Source organism: Trachymyrmex cornetzi, unplaced genomic scaffold (genome assembly GCF_001594075.2).
Source record: "Trachymyrmex cornetzi isolate Tcor2-1 unplaced genomic scaffold, Tcor1.1 scaffold182, whole genome shotgun sequence".
NCBI classification, from domain to species: domain Eukaryota; kingdom Metazoa; phylum Arthropoda; class Insecta; order Hymenoptera; family Formicidae; genus Trachymyrmex; species Trachymyrmex cornetzi.
In genome coordinates this window covers 380,116-397,746 of record NW_017296441.1, presented here as the reverse complement: position 1 = coordinate 397,746, position 17,631 = coordinate 380,116, and the positions used below count along the sequence as shown (strand labels likewise).

At 32.6% G+C, this 17,631-nt stretch overlaps 1 protein-coding gene across 3 annotated transcripts in view; it reads right to left on the bottom strand.

The window, feature by feature from the left end:
- The window catches only part of LOC108759389 (box A-binding factor), a 59,665-nt gene extending 47,520 nt beyond the window's left edge, over window positions 1–12,145 (bottom strand). Inside the window, exons 1-2 of one of the 3 annotated variants that reach the window (XM_018504822.1) lie at window positions 11,223–12,145; window positions 11,009–11,175 (exon numbers count right to left, since the gene is read on the bottom strand). In XM_018504822.1, coding sequence (XP_018360324.1) covers window positions 11,009–11,069 — 61 coding nt within the window. In that variant the 5' untranslated portion in view covers window positions 11,070–11,175; window positions 11,223–12,145. The remainder of the gene's footprint in view (window positions 1–11,008; window positions 11,176–11,222) is intronic. The other 2 variants (XM_018504821.1, XM_018504820.1) reach the window with 2 other exon arrangements.
- Window positions 12,146–17,631: the final 5,486 nt, after the last annotated feature.

Here is a 17,631-nt window from a genome sequence, read left to right as displayed (position 1 = left end):
ATATATATATATTTGTAGAAATATCTATGTGCAAAAGTATACGAATTTCTCTGAGATACGAGTTTCCCTGATAAGAATATGTTTCTTACATGCGATATGTCAGACAGCTGACATGAGCAAAAATCAGATGGTTGACAAAATTTAAAGCCTTCATTTGCATCTATAAACATGATATATACAACGTCGACGATCTACATGCAGAAAATGCACTATCTATCTTAGTAAAAATAACAATTATAGCCGTCCAACTTTTCTTGCTTTATATTTCAATTCGTACACCGCATGATATGCAGACAATCACACAATATGTAATGCTAATACACTGTTTATTGAGATAAAAGAAATATGATTAATGCCATATTTCCTAGTAAAAATAGATGGTAAATTAAACAAAGGCCATTATCATCACATGGATGCCGCGAAATGGCAATTTAGGATTATTTCTTACGGCTGAGAGACTCTTGATTCTGGAAAACTAATATCACAGAGGGATTTTTTTGCACATGAATGAAGAATATATACATGAATATTTTTTAGAACGTTTTTTTCGGGAGAATTTCCAATAATTAGTACATCGGAAGGAAATATACGCACGTTCTGCTATTCGCAGCTCCAAGATACACACTGCGCGAAATCGTATGTCGATCGGGTGTTCATAATGCCCCTAACTCAAGTCAGGTTTCGTCAGGCACCGGTATATCGTGAGATAAGTCCTATCGCTCGCGGCTGGTACACCGGGGCCCGATAGATAGCCACCCACCATTTCGCGCGGCACGCCACCAAGATAAAACCCAGTGCATAAGCCAGATATCGTCGACGTTTAGTCGTTCTCTGTGTGTGCATTATCACGCACTCGGCATTTCGTGAAATCAGTCACCGCGAGAGCTGCAGACGATACAGTACGCCGTACACATTAGATCACCTAATAAAAGTGTTTTCTTCTCTTCTTCTCTCTCCTGCTCTATGGTTTATCTGGAGAATTCGATGCGAAACCTGTCGCGGAAGTCTGTCTTCGAGGAGACTGACTTCCGGTCGAAAATGAAGACGCGATCTCGAAGAGGAAGAAAACGCATAGGAAGAGAGTAAGCGCGTAGTGGCACATGCATGTATACATACAATGCTCGAGCGTGCTCGAGCGATTGCGAAAGCAAGAAACGTGTCTCTGAATTGTGTCACCGGTTTGCTTCCCGGTGAAATTGCCACGTTTGTGAAACAGCGATTTGCACGTGTGAATTATTGTTAAGATGGTGCAAAAAGTTTCTCTCTCCTTCTCTCTTCCTATCTAATAAATCAATCGAAATGATATATATTTTTTTTATGAATTCTAATTTTCTAACTGGAACATCTAATTCTTCGATATCCGATAAAGATACGTTTTCATTATTGATATACTTAATATTATCGCTATCAGTTAGATATAAAGAAAAAGAAATACAGTATTGCAGCGGAAATGAATCGGCGGAAATCATGCCGCGTTGAAGGAAGTGGTTCGCTAAGCTAAACATATCTGCCGGACGAAATATTTTCGCTAAAGATCAAATAGACATGATTTCTTTCCTGCGCTATTATCTGTGTTACGAAATAGCTAGCTTATCATCATTCGTAATAGTAATTAAAGCAATATTATTTTGCTGTTGCATGAGGAATAAATAAAACGCGTAAATAAGATATTCACGCATCCACTGCCATGAGCTCGATGAAAAATAGTTAAATAAAATTAATTGAAAATTATTTTTCAATTTTGAAATTATAAAAAATAAAATAATCACATTCTATTAATTAATGACATTTTCGTCACGTGAAAACGGCGTTAGTTATTTCATTTTCACTGCTACTTAGTTTGGAACCAGATTAATATCCAATTTCTTCACTTCCAGATAAGTTGCGGATAACCTTATTATCCAGGAGATATCTCCATTGTAATCGGGGAGATATCTCTTGGATAAAGTTATCTAGAAGTGAAGAAATTGGGCATTATAGATTTCATTGTTTACACAGTGTATTCGCATATGATTTCGTTGATTTGTCGGGTTAAATGTTTACTAAATATTCTAAAATACTGTTAAACATTCTGGGTGTGTAAGTGTTGAATGTAACTGTATAATAGCTTTGAGAGGAAGACGTTAGATTAGATATATATTTCGCATTTAGAGTCATAATTTTTAATATGAATTAGTTTGTATATTGAATGTCCTAAACAGGATTTACATGAGAAATGTCACAGGATAAAGAAACAATTAAATTTTTAGTGAATTTAGAATGTAGTATCAAATGCTATTTTGAAATAATCATACGACACTAGTGTTCCACGTTACTTTCCGGTGACACCCGGTATGTTGACTTACGCATAACCCACCCCACGGTCATTGTATCGTTAAATGCAACGGCCTAAGACGTTTTGTACTTGCACGAACTCTGCACGCATAGCCGTTTCAGGAAACTTGAAAACAATGCCTACTGTAGGCCCTAAATGACGTAACAGCGACGACTACCTGCAGTGTGAAATAAGCCTTTCGATACTCTCTTTCTCTCTCCCTCCCTTTCTCTCTCTCTCTCTCTCTCTCTCTCCCTCTCTCCATCTCACTCAACTAATAAAATTCCTATAGAATATTTTCAACTTTTTTTTAGTTATGGCATATTGAATAACAAGCTAAATTTCTCGAGTTACATCGCATTACATGCACACCCTTCAGCACTCAGCATAGATCTTTTATCAGATACCGCTAAGATGATATCTAGAAATAAAAAGTAAAGTTACAAAATTTTTATTTTTCACAAACATTTTATTATTTGAAAAGTGATTTTATTATAATGATATCGCTTTGGTTAAAATGTGTTTGTGAGAGTGAACATGTACAATTTAAACAATTTTCACAATTTTTGAAACATTGTTTCCTTTGCATCTCATTCGCTTTTTTACTGATTTCAAAATTTTTTCGCTTCTTTTTACCTTCTCTATAATTTTCTGGAGACCCTTTACGGTATATTGGTGTATCGCGATACACCGGTTGAAAAACTCTGCCTGTGTAGGAAGTATTTTTAACTTGGCTACGAACTATATCGATTATTCTATTAATCTATACTTTGATTATCAATTTCTAGGTAAAATTGAAAAGCTTATTTGCCAAATTGTCTTAAATCTATATTTACAATAAATGAAGATTATAAGTGAACTTAAGTTATGAAGCTTTTCATAACTTAAACTTTCATATTTATGAATAATTATGAAACGATTCAGGAATGATAGAAATGAACTCTTCAATTTTTGATATAATCGAGAAAATTATAAAATCGAACTATTATAAAAATGGAACAATCTACATTATTTTTATACCATTTAGGAAAAATGAAAATCGTTATCAAAATATTTAAAATAGAGCATTATTAAAATAGAGAATAAAAAAATAAACTTGCATGAATTATTCCTAATTCGCTATTCATTGTCGATGGTTCAACTATATTAGCTGTCCTTACATAACGAGCAACGTTAAATTTCCATATGGTAAATCGATTCCTTGAACTAAATGACACAAATAGCAATTCCGACAAAGCTGTCAAAATATCAATTAACTTTTTACAAAATGTCAAAATTCCTTCTATATTCTTCTCTATAAAGTTGTTATTTTATCTAATAACAATTCCATTTTTTCGGAACTTCAAAAAAAATATGCAGGTTTATTATACAAAGGAATTATAAAACAAAATAGAAGTTTTAAATTAAACTTTATACTTGGCAATGTCAATAATTCTTTGGTTTAAAATTCGTTCCTTTAAAGCTACTGTCTAGACAGTGCATTTAAGAAAAACATAACTACACAAAAGATCTCTGTAATCTCCCGAAACTAATGCAAAGATTAGTTTTCCTTTAATGCTTTCTTTGAAAAGAGCTTCTAACAGTTCTTATTGTGTTTAAAATGTTGACTCCAGTTTATGAGAAAATTTTTTCTTTTCAAAAAAGTGGGCATTTAGTCTTGGGTGAAGTGCAGTATTATCTTTTCGTCTCCATTACGTCGGGACACCAGCTACCTATTATTGTCGTTTTCCCGATACAAGTGCAATAGTGTGTAGAAAGATGGCAAAACAAGCATAATTCACGGTCGTGCGATAAGGGACGAGCTTAAAAATAAGGTTGGAAGAGAGACATGGTATAGTAACTATGGATAAAAACATTTTGATGAATTCTGAGGAGGTATGCATAACATACAATATTTATAATCTTTGTTTAAAGCTACTTACAAAATGACATTAGTGCCATTTAAAATATATAATTTAAAAATTAATATGTAACATGAATCAATTGCAAATTTTTAACGATACTACACAACGATATTGAAGAAAATTAAATATAAAATGTAGATAAACGTTAAATTATATAAAAATAAGGACTGATTTAAACATAATATTTTTGTTGAACGTTAATTATCATCACCTCGAACAATTTCATAAAATTAGATTTATAAAAATTCGACTTGGTTAAACATTAATATAATTATAAATTGTAATATACATAATTTATAATATATTTGTAATATATATTAACAAAATCATATATAAACAACTTGTGGAATGCTTGCCAATTAATAAATAGAGACGGAAATGATCAACATAAAAGTTGGTTAGCAGGAAAATTTAAACGAAGGCGGAGCTAAATAGTAGGAAGAACTTTATTCCTCATTCGCCTTCCACCATAGCGGCCATTTTGGAGCATCCGTAGTATACAATTCTTCTTTTCAACTTTCTTCTTTAAACTTATTTTTCTATCTAATTTATCAATTGACCTGCTATCTTGCCTTGATAATTATAACAATACTAATTTCAATAACACAAACGATCTTACTCGCAATCATATAGGAGAGTTTTATAAACATAACAATATACTGTATAATTAAATTAATATTTACAATTGTAATATAATTTAATGTAAATGTTAATTAACAAAAGTTTTATTAGTTTTACTGTTGTGATTATTACTCAAATCCTCTATATTTTGCATTTTAAGATTCACGGACAAAATTTAATTCAAATAGTGTCAAGACTGTCAAGATGCTATCGATTAGATTAAATTGCTATTGTTATAGAGCAGTATCAACCATTATAACGTGAAAATAAGGATCTTTTAACATAATAAATATGTAGAGACAGAAAAAGCATGAAATATGAATAAATCACATGGTTATTGTTGTGTACTATGACCGTGACGTAAGACTGCAGTCTTGGTTGTATAAAACATCCGATAACGTAGATGGACTTAGAACCATCATAGTTCGTAGAGCGTTTATGGAAAATAAATTATACATCGAAATCTCTACAGTTAAAAAATTATGTTAGGTTATTTCATAGCTATTTCATAAAAAAACTTTTTAGCTTTCCTTATTAATATCTCTGTCTCTTATAAATATTGTGAAAAATATGCTAACGCATATCATTTATACGGCAATTATGAGAGATATGTTACATTATTCACTCTAAATGACACAAAATACATTACATATGATACAAAATTGTAAGTGTTACTAGACCGGAGGAGGTAATAAAATGATAAAGACCAATAACACAATAGCGCGTACTTCAACTGGGTTAATGATGTTGTCTAACTAAAGAGAAATTTTATTGTTAATAAAAAATTATTATCGCAGCACAAGAAGACTATAGTTACTTATGTTAAAAATAACCAAATCGGTTGTTTAGTTTATCTGAAGATTAAAAATATGCTTATTTCTACTTTTCTATCACATTTTTATCGGTTAAATAATTCTTCATATAACGAGCCATTTGCCTTCCACCGTACCGGCCATAATTATTATTTGCAGTGGCTAATTTTTTATAGAATTTGATAAAGTGCAGAAAATTATGAATGTTTGTAGTATTTGGTTATTAATAAATATCATAACTAATAGGTAATTCCTTTGATACACCGAAAACATTTCGATTATATCGCGTAAAGATTCCAAGATACATTACGCATAAATTTTAATAATGATATTCTGCGTTGTCGCGATTGTTTAATTTAGTAACAATTTTTATAAAACATTTTTTCAACCTAAATTTAACCTAAATCATATTTTATCAAATGTACAAACTGATCTGCATCGCGCGAGTTGAGATCGAGAAGACAAATGTCGTGCGACACGAAGATCATAAATTCACTCAGGGTACCTATCATGAAATATGTTGGAATGGATTCCGATCGGAATTATTCCGTTTTCCCTAGAAAACACAATAGATATCTAGGGTAATAATTGAATAATTCCGATCGAAATCCATTCCGATTTCGTTCCATGATAGGTGCCTAGGATTGAGGTATGAATAGTTGCTAGGACGAAGAATGCACTATCGCTTATCAAGCAATGTTAATTATAATCCGTGCAATCGACACAAAGGTTATAACTTCAATATACAGCTTGAATCATATAACTTGATCAGCCCATTACTCCCTTTACCATTTGACCCAATGAAACAATTTAACTTTTATCACCTCAGATAATATCCAGAACATTTTACAAATTAATTCTAGCATATTTTTAATCAATTATTTTATTTTCGAAATTTAGTCTTAGTTGCAACTTTCTTGAATAGAAATAGTCAGAAAAATTAAATTATACAGTTTACTCTATATGTGCGCCAATGCATTCGACGAACGAAGGCGATGTAGCAGAGGATGACGGCAAAGACTACTATTGATACGATGGCGATGATTTAATGTACATCGGTTTACGTGAACCATGACTTTTGTGCGGCACCGTGACCTCGCCACGTTGAACCCGACGCAGGCGCAGGCACAAGTACCCGACTGTACAGCAAATCCAGACCTTCAACGAAGGCAACTTGGTAGACAACAAGAACGATCGCGTCTCTGAATTTTTCCGATATCTATTTATAAAGAATTTTTTGAAAATTACATCTCTCTTTAAATTCAAACTCAAACTTGGACTATTTGAACAATAAATATTGGAATGAGTTATGTAATAATATAATTGGTCTTTGAAAAATTACTAGCCATTTAAAGTTTATGAGTTTCTGAGTTTAGAGAGCAATTTTTACGCTTACTTGTTTTTTGCTATGAAATGAATTTGCCGTACATTTCCTCTTTTACTTAACCGATAGAAAACTTAACGCGATGTAAGTTTTGTCCGCATAATTTTAATGTAAAAATGAATATCAAATTATTAAATCGAATATATCATAAACAAATGGCTGCATAATTTATATATATATATAGTTAGTATAAAAACTAAAATTTACTACAAAAAATAATGGAAATTTACAAGAAATGTTTTTTTGTAAACCTTTATCTGATGAAAACTAAAAACATCTCGCATGGACGACTTGACATTTTGCACTTTCGTCGTATTTACGTAAAGCTAGTTACGAAATAAACGTACGAAATCGTCTGACTCGACGCGATAAGATCTTTCGAACTTTACCTTCTTTATATAAAATATATTTCGTTATCTTGGCATGTTCGTTTGAATGTTTGCAGGGACGTGGCGCAAAATCGACCTATATGAAAAATTGTTTTAATATAATTATTAAAGTTTTAACAAAAATATAAAATCTAGTAAACACTAATATGAAAGTGCGAGTGACGAAACAAAATAGGAAGTTTATTGACGAACAAAGAAAGGATTGTCAACGTTCCTGTAGTTTTGTTAGCTCGATAGGGACCAAACAAACGGATGTCATAGTTTATCTTATTACATTGTGGTATTAAAAGCAAACGGTCCATTTGTATAGACGCATGTATGATTCATATAGGATCCTGATACAGCAACGCAACCAAAGTGTAATAATCTTTCGTTCATTGATATCTGAATTGTTTCTAATACGCGTATACATATATGCTTGGATTCTAAAATTCCGTACGATATTCTATATAAGAATTATTGCGACTTAATATCACGTAAATAATAATTCTACAAGAGAGGTAATTTTGAAAAATTTTTAATTTGCTTTGTCATATACATATTTCAATATGTATAAAAGTGATTACAGAAATAGTCATACTCATGTTATTTTTATGTGTATATCAGAAAAATCAATATTTCGTTTATTCTTCTATCATTTTTACGTACCTATTTCTTTTAAATCAAGAAGTATGACAATCGATGGGTATATCATAAATAAGAAACAAATTTTTCTGAATCAAAAAAGCAATCGAAGGTGGCGGTTTGTCTTTAAACATCACGAAATGACACGCGCTGGAGTGACTCAGGAGACATGTGACGCAGCGAGCAAGTGTTTAAATAGAAATAATGGCGACCCTGACGATCGAACCGATAAAATTCAACTGTTCGAGGGAATAGTCAAAGTGACCGTTACAGGTGCTAGCGATGCGTTTGTATTAGCACAGAATAGGATAATAGAACGATTCCTAATGATATCGTTAGCGAAATACTATCTGCCAGGAATGACGATACAACTTTCTATTTTTCTATGTAAGCAAGCTATGATAATAAATAAAATAATGTTTTTAAAGCACTGTATCAAAATAAAAATATATACATAAATGTAGACCGTATTTTTTATATCTAAAAATTACGTACAAATATTTATGCAAAAGTACCGATATATGTAACAGCCTCCTATGAATAACTCCTATGAAATGTATATAATAACTCAAGTATTACTTTAGAGAGAGAGAGAGAGAGAGAGAGAGAGAGAGAGAGAGAGAGAGAGAGAGAGAGAGTTATAATCAGTAGCATCAAGATACCATGTTCTCAAAAGCTTGTTGTGGCTTGTTGTCTTTATTAATAATAATTATTGTGCGGTATTGATATATATATATAAAATTGATTGCCGTAGTAATATAATTATCTACCACAAACCGCAAATAAATGTAGTTGATCATAAACGGTCATTACGCTCGCACAGGTGATGACGAGAAAACCTCAACAACTATTATCGTAAATTAAATTAGTAGAAGATACGATTGGATTAATAATTATCATAATAATAATAAATTTTGTATCAAACTAAGTACGAATACAATTTCATAATTGCATTATTCGTCAAAAACATAATATCTTCAAAAATCCAGCTTCTCAGGGCCGATTTAAGAACGGGTACTTTTTTTTAACCCATTTCATAATCGTAACGAAATTAAATTAGTCGATACATATTTTGTATTTAATAAAATCAATTTGTTGATGAATAAATACAAAAGAATCAAACACTAAATATAAGAATATTCAAGTCTATGATGGTCAAAGCTAGATCTTTTTTGCCTAAACAATTCCCAGTGAATTATCTATATCCTATATATGTACATGCATATATATCATATTTTTGTAGTTATTCAAATTGCGCGCCGAAATTTTTCCGGACTCTATCTAACGCAATTAAACTAGTGCAATAATATCACAAGTTAAATTAAATTGACAATGTGCTGAAAAAAACCTTAAATAAATTTATTTCGAAAAATATTACCTCGGCCGGGACTTGAACCCGGACCTCTTGCAATCCGTACGAGAGAGTCCTAAGCCATTAGACCACCGTTAGATCTTACCACCATTAGAATAACTACAAAAATATGATATATATGCATGTACATATATAGGATATAGATAATTCACTGGGAATTGTTTAAGCAAAAAAGATCTAGCTTTGACCGTCATAGGCTTGAATATTCTTATACTTAGTGTTTAATTCTTGTCGGTCCGAATAAAATCTTATTATATTGGTTATACACGCTGCCTGCAACAAGCGTTATTGTTCTTACATATACTGGTTATTGCAAAGAATATTACTAAGGCCTCGGTGGTCTAATGGCTTAGGACGCTCGTACGGATTACAAGAGGTCCGGGTTCAAGTCCCGGCAGAGGTAATATTTTTCGAAATAAATTTATTTAAGGTTTTTTTCAGCACATTGTCAATTTAATTTAACTTGTGCAGTAGTTTAATTGCGTTAGATAGAGTCCGGAAAAATTTCGGCGCTTAGTTTGAATAACTATTGAATAAAAATTTGATATGCATGTACATATATAGGATGTAGATAATTCACTGGGAATTGTTTAGGCAAAAAAGATCTAGCTTTGACCGTCATAGGCTTGAATATTCTTATACTTAGTGTTTAATTCTTGTCGGTCCGAATAAAATCTTACAAAAGAATCAATTACGGCGATTTCTCAACAATATTACTCAAAAATAGTTGAAGAGAAATTTATGAGAGATGCAACTTGTTGTTTTTATATTTTGCAAGTATGAAGCAATTAAATAGCGCGCTTCTTAATTCTAGATTACTACCTCGAATTAAGTGAAATCTTTATATTACTCTCAAATAATATTTATGATACTGAATTGTAGCCACACATACGTAATTCAGAATATAAAATTGTCGTAAAAGAAACGTGACTTGTGCAAATGTTAATATTGTGCCCAAATTAAGTATATGACTGTTAAAATGAAGCGCTTTTGTTTAGCACAAAACTTTTTATTTCCCAAGATAATAACCTATAAGATCGAAAAAACAATTACATGCGCAATTATACATTTGTAATTAGTTCCAAAATAACAATCGCGGAATTACATATTACAATTGTTGTCATTACTTATAGCATAACGTCGAAAGGTGTCGGAAGGAAATTCGCGACGGATGCGACGAAGCTGAATGCAACTGATGGCTGTATCAGCCAGCAGTATGCACATACCGGTGGGCGTTATCGCAAAACCAGGGGCAGCGTTATCACTCTGATATCCAACATATATACATCCTTCACGACCGGCCCCTGGCCTCCAGTGACTCGCGGACCACCGGCTCAGTTGAGCGCTTTAGTGACACACTGTGTACATGCTCCCTTTTACATCTCGGAGCACGTTCGGAGATGCTTGCCTGCGATCACAAGCTGATCGATCGATCACGCGCGCCGTCAAGCGTCGCCAAACAGCTCGAGATCGATTCAGAGAGAGAGAGAGAGAGAGAGAGAGAGAGAGAGAGAGAGAGAGAGAATCCTTTTTTCTCAACTACCCTCCCTGAGCACGCGAGATCGCGAAAGGTGGAAGTGATACTCACCGTATTCGCGGTGCCGGTACTTGGCCACAGGTTTGCCATCGTCGTCGTTCCTCCTCTTCATCTCGTGATTATACTCGTTTTTCTTGAGATCACTTGGTGCTTATCCTTCGTTGCGTTCCCGCTTCTTGTCTGACAGCTGCTTGTCAATCTGGAATTGGCACTATAAGCTAGAGACTTGGCACTTTATTCTCGGCTGCGACTACGACATTCTCACCTACGGAGGATTCACGCGTTGTTTGTCCTTTCGTTGTCGCGCACGGAAGATGCAGAGAAGAGCGATTGAGAGATGCTGTGTGTACACCGCAATCGGCGACTAGACGAAAATTAAGATCCGGACTTTTGCTGGCTGTACGAGAACTCGCACCACTGCTCTATGATCGGGAGCGAGGCTCATGTATATTACGTACATAGAGCAAACGAAGCAAGAGGAGGAAAAGAGATGGAATGAAAGGTAGAGGAACAGAGCTAGAGAAAAGACGGTAAAACAAAAGGGAAAAAGAAACAGAAGGAGAATAAACGAGAGAGACGGAAAATGAGCGAGCAATTGCGGCCTCAGCGGATGGCCGAAGCGATCCGAGTTTGCTAGCGAGTTGCCCGAGCTGAGTGAACGAAGGCGAGACGAAGATACCGCGAGAACGAATGTAGAGACAAGGAAAGATGAAGAGGGGAGTGAATAGGTCGAAGAGTAGGACGAGACGAGAACGAGAGCAAGAAGGAGAGCAAAAAAGAGAGCGAGAGAGAGAGAGAGAGAGAGAGAGAGAGAGAGAGAGAGAAAGAGAGAGAGAATGACCAATTCGAACTGTGATCGCGAGCGGAGTGGTGATTCGAGAGGGGAGAGTCGGTCTCGGTGCCTACTGCCTCATGCGGTGGTAGGAGCAGCGCGAATCATGCTAGGGAAAAGTATGGGAGTAGTAAAATCGCCACGCGGCGTGGCACGGTGTGGTTGTTATCGCGCGAATTCTATACCCATCTACGCGCGACGTTTTCTTATCAGTGCGAGAGGAGGGCTGGCTAGTGACCACCTCCTACCCCTTCCTTCTTCTTTTCAGACTCGCGAGGCATTGAGGCCGACTTCTGTGCATTACTTCGCGTTACATACATACATACATACATACATACATACATACATACATACATACATTCTTTGGAATTTATATATATATATATATATTTAATATATATACGCGGAAATGTTATTTTAATTTATTGCGTCTTATTACCCACGCGTTTATTATACTTTTTGGATTAACTGGTCGCAGTCAATCCAAGTATTGTCGTAATAACATGTTATTTGCTGAATTTTCTTATTTTATTGTTAAAGCAAATTTTTAAGCATAAGCTTTAAATCCGACTAGATAGAAAAAATATATTGTATAAAAAGAGATTTCTATGAAATAAAACTAATTACTAGTTTAACTACACTAAATTTTATTACATCTTATTTCAACATTTTAAAGATATGTATAGCGTCTATTTGTGTACATACTATATTATGCACATTAGTATAATTCATATAAATCTTTATCTTATTCTAGCTCTCTGAAAATATTTTGCCTCCAAGAATTTTCTAAATAATAAAACAAAATTAAAAGTATAAATATTATATACATAGCAAAGGTCTATAGTACATAAAGAAAGGGAAGAGTGTTTACAGGATCGGCAAAGCTAAAGCGTAAGCAAACGGCTTGGCGACTGTTTCGAGAGTGCCAGGTTACAGATACTCGGCTGTCAAGGACAAGCCTGTCCATTCATTCGTCCGTTCTTATGATCGATCATTCGTTCATTCATTTATTCGCCAATTGATTATTACTAGTCTACATGTTATTTTTTATATACACAAGTATTAATTTTATCAAGACATTTTAGATATTTTACTTCGAATTAACAGCGAATTTGCCATTAAATGCAGTAAGCGCGTATCTAAAATCTCTAAATCAAATGTAATAAATGTAATAAATGTCAAAATTCATTCTTGACTGTATGCAGGTATAATATAATAATCCCCCAAGACTTTTACTCAGCATATCTGATATATACTATATGCTATATTATTAAACGATACAATGTTAGTTATCGTGTTTTACACTACTCGTATATTCTTATTCTGTCGATTAGAAGCGTCAAATCAATGTTTTAATTGCTATAGATATATAGTACAAAATTCATATCACAATGAGTAATTGATTATGTACAGTAAAATATAATAAATGTTCACTCACTAGAGTCATTGTATACTAAATACGCTCACAGTTATATACTGAAAAAAATAATAAATAATTACATATTTAAATAATTAATAAATAATTTTACTCACCAGCTAATGTATTGCAGTATGCTTCGCTCGTTGCAGAAGCGGTTTAAAATCTCTATCATTCGTATCAGTTCTATCGAGGAAATAATGAATTACCGTGATTATATGTATAACTCTGGTAAAAAATGATTGGTCCTAACGACACATACAGGCATGTGTGTACTTGCACAGCACATTTCGAGGGAATTATATGATATTGCGTAGATAAAATATCTATACGACGTCTATACATATCGCAATGTTCTTTAGATGCGTTGTTTTGTTTACTATATATAATAAAATATTAGGTATTTTAATTAACTCAATTAATCTGTGGGAAATTTATTATACAAATAACATTATCATATATAAAATTTGTATTTATATTGCGCTGCATTAGTATATACAATCGCATTTTTATCGACATGATACACCATAACAAGGTATGGTCGCACGGAGTTTACTTGACGAAACTGTCTTTCATTCGACAATCGTATTGCCATACATCGTATTATTGCGTTATATCGTATTCACTGACAAATCTTCCATCAGTCGCTGTAGATATTCGCGATATAATAATAATGATCTCTTTTGACAACATTACATTTAATGAAAAGTTCTTACATGATTCTCTTGAAAGATGCTAAAAAGAACATAAGCATTATTTTCGCTATGTATTAAAATCTGTACTAATTTCAAACCAACATTAGAAACAACGTCAAAGAAACCATAGCGATGGTGAACACTTGAGCAATTGATATATTCGGGAGATCATTCGTCATTTTAATCAACATTTCCGTCATGAACTCATGCTGAGTGTGCACTTTTAACGGATAAAATTTGCGAAGCGATAATCTCATATTATGTGTTTCGAACCGATACTTTCAAATGAGAATTATATGCTCTCTGCACGTTTTTCTTAGTAAATTATGATAATTAATTAACGATGCTTAGGGCTGGGCAAAATACATCATTAAAGTATTTGAAATACAAAATATTGGCAATCTTAGCATTTTAAATACAAGATACAAAATACTGACAATCTTAGTATTTGAAATACAAGATTGTCAGTATTTTGTATCTTGTATTTAAAATGCTAAGATTGCCAATATTTTGTATTTCAAATACTTTAATGATGTATTTTGCCCAGCCCTAAGCAAAATACTTACGATTTTTCAATTTAAAATACAAAATGCAAAATACTTTTAAAATTTGTATTTGAAATACAAAATACAAAATATTTCCAAATTTTTTATTGTAAATATACAAAGTAAGACTGCAATAAAGTAACTGATTTGTTTCAGTTATTTCTCATAAATATCCCCACATTATGTGCCTTATCATAAAAAATTAATAAAGTTGTTTGATAGATGATAATATAAATAATGAAATCGTACGAATTTATCGCTATAAAAATATTGTGGTAGTATCGAAACTGTGAAGAAAAATTATACGATACTGATTGTTAAACAGAGTAATAAGCAAATATAATTAAACATTACAGTAAAATAATTCTAATATAGTATAATCCTTCGAAACAAAAGTTGACAGGAAACATTGAGAACATAATATAATAATTGAACAAAAAAACAACAATGTCACTTCACACTTGGGTTGGAAAAAAAAACACACACACACTCGGGCTTTTTTAAAAAAACTCAACCCACTGGGTTTTATGGGGGTTTTATTGGGTTTTTAGGGGTTTTTTGAGAGATAAAATTGATTATTTAATATTTTTTTCACATTATATTTAGTTTACGTTGTATTTATCATTATTTAATTACATATTCAAATAAAATTAATTGTAAATAAATTTTGTAAAAATATAGTGATAAATTTTTCAAATGTAAAAAAAAACACTTCTATGTAATGAAAACTCAGCAAATAGAAAATAAGAAATGTCGATAACGGTTGTAGCTGGATTTTTTAATATATTATTTAGTTATATATTATATATTTTATAGATATTTAAATATAATTTAGATTCAATTTCAAACAAATTTACGGAAGAGGGATTTATAAAACCAAATATGCACACACACACACACACACACACACACACACACACACACACACACACACACACACACACACACACACACTCATTAAAAAGTATGCCTTTAAATAAAATTATATTACAGATTTGAATATTACACAATATTATATATACGAAGTGCGATCAAAAAGTAAGGTGACTTTTTATTTTTATAAAAAAATATTCATTTATTCATCCAAAATTATGTTATCCCCTTCAAAATAATCCCCCTCTGATACAATGCACTTGTGCCAGCGCTGTTTCCAGTCGTCAAAACACTTCTGAAATGCACTTTTGGGTATTGCCTTGAGCTCCTCCAGCGATGCAGCCTTAATCTCCTCAATCGTCGCAAATCTTCGTCCTTTCATGGGTCTTTTCAATTTTCCATGTTTCGTCACCAGTTATAACCCTTTTGAGCAGATCAGGACACATCATTGACGTCGTTCAACATGTCTTGGCCGATGTTCATACGACGCTGCTTCTGATCAAAATTAAGCAGTTTTGGAACGAATTTCGTTGACACACGTGTCATACCCAAAACATCCGTTAAAATTGATTGGCATGAGCCAAACGATATGTTAAGATCATCAGCTATTTCTCTAATCGTGATTCGACGATTTTTCAACACAATTTCTTTCACTTCCTGAACATTTTCGTCGGTTTTTGACGTGCTGGGGCGTCCAGAGCGAGGTTCATCGTTAACATTTTCTCGGCCCTCTTGGAATAACTTATACCATTTATAAACATTTTTTTTGCTCAAAGTTGACTCACCGTACGCCACTGTCAACATTTCAAGAGTTTTTGAACACTTAATACCATTTTTTACACAAAAATTAATACAAACTCTCTGCTCCATTATTTTCAACAGCAAAAAATCGCCGAGCACGCAAACACGAGTCTAACCTTTATGCCTCTCACATAAAAACAACACATGCTATATAGTCAAAACTGTGAACATATGATCATGACGAGTGTACCAACACAACAACAACAAAAATTTTGAAATTTGAGTGTACAGAGCGCGCGAAATTCAAAAAGTCACCTTACTTTTTGATCACACCTCGTATAGGGTGTCCGGAAAATCGAGACCAATACTTCGGGAAGTAATTTGGGAGCAAAAAGGAGGAAAAAAAAGCTACATAAACCTAGGTTTGGAAATAAATCGTTTCCGAGTTATAATTATTTTTATGTTAAAAAATTAAAATTTATTTTTCATAATTACAATCATAATTTTTTTTCACAATGTTTCAACATAAACGATTACATGTTTTATTTTAAATTTTTTTTACTTTTTATTTTTTAATTTTTCGATATTTGTAAATATGGTTGCTGCATTATTTTTAGATAAACATAAACAGATTAAATAGAATTAAATGAAATGTAACAGATTAAATAAAATGTTCAAAATGATCATCTTCAGCACGAATGCAGACTCTTATTCTTCTATCAAAAAAATTCCGACCGCTTTGAAAAACAATTAGATTTCTCTTTATTTCTTCGAATATTGTTGGGCGCATTTTTGTAACCTAGTGACTTTATGTGACCCCACAAATAAAAATCAAGTGAATTCATATCTGGTGATCTTGGGGATCAGACAATCGGACCTCCATGCCTTATCCATCTCTGGCCATAATTTCGATTCAAATGATCTCTGACTACACGCCCAATAATATTACTGACGACAAAGAATAATTAACGGATTTGAAGAAATAACGAGAGATCCAACTGTTTTTCAAAGAGTTCGGAATTCTTTTGATAAAAGAATAAGGGCTTGCATTCGTACTGAAGATGGTCATTTTGAACATTTCATTTAATCTGTTATATTTCATTTAATTCTGTTTAACCTGTTTATGTTATATTGTACATATATATGTATTATATATATACAGGATGTATAAAAAGTCCTAGACTCCTTAAATATTTTGAAAAATAAGTATTTTTGAGAAAAATGTTTCAGACAAAAAGTTGTAGGGTTTAAAAAAATCTATGATCATCCGTCTAACATCCGTTTGACATTTCCGGAAAATTAAAAAATAAAAAGTAAAAAAATTTTTAAATAAAACATGTAGTTATTTATGTTGAGACATTGCGAAATAAATTATGATTGTAATTATGAAAAATAAATTCAATTTTTTAACATAAAAATGGTTATAACTCGGAAACGACTTATTTCCAGACCCATGTTTATTTAGCTTTTTTCCTCCTTTTTGGCTCCCGAATCACTTCCCGAAGTATTGGCCTCGATTTTCCGGACACCCTGTATATATATAAGAAAAATATATATATACATGTATATAT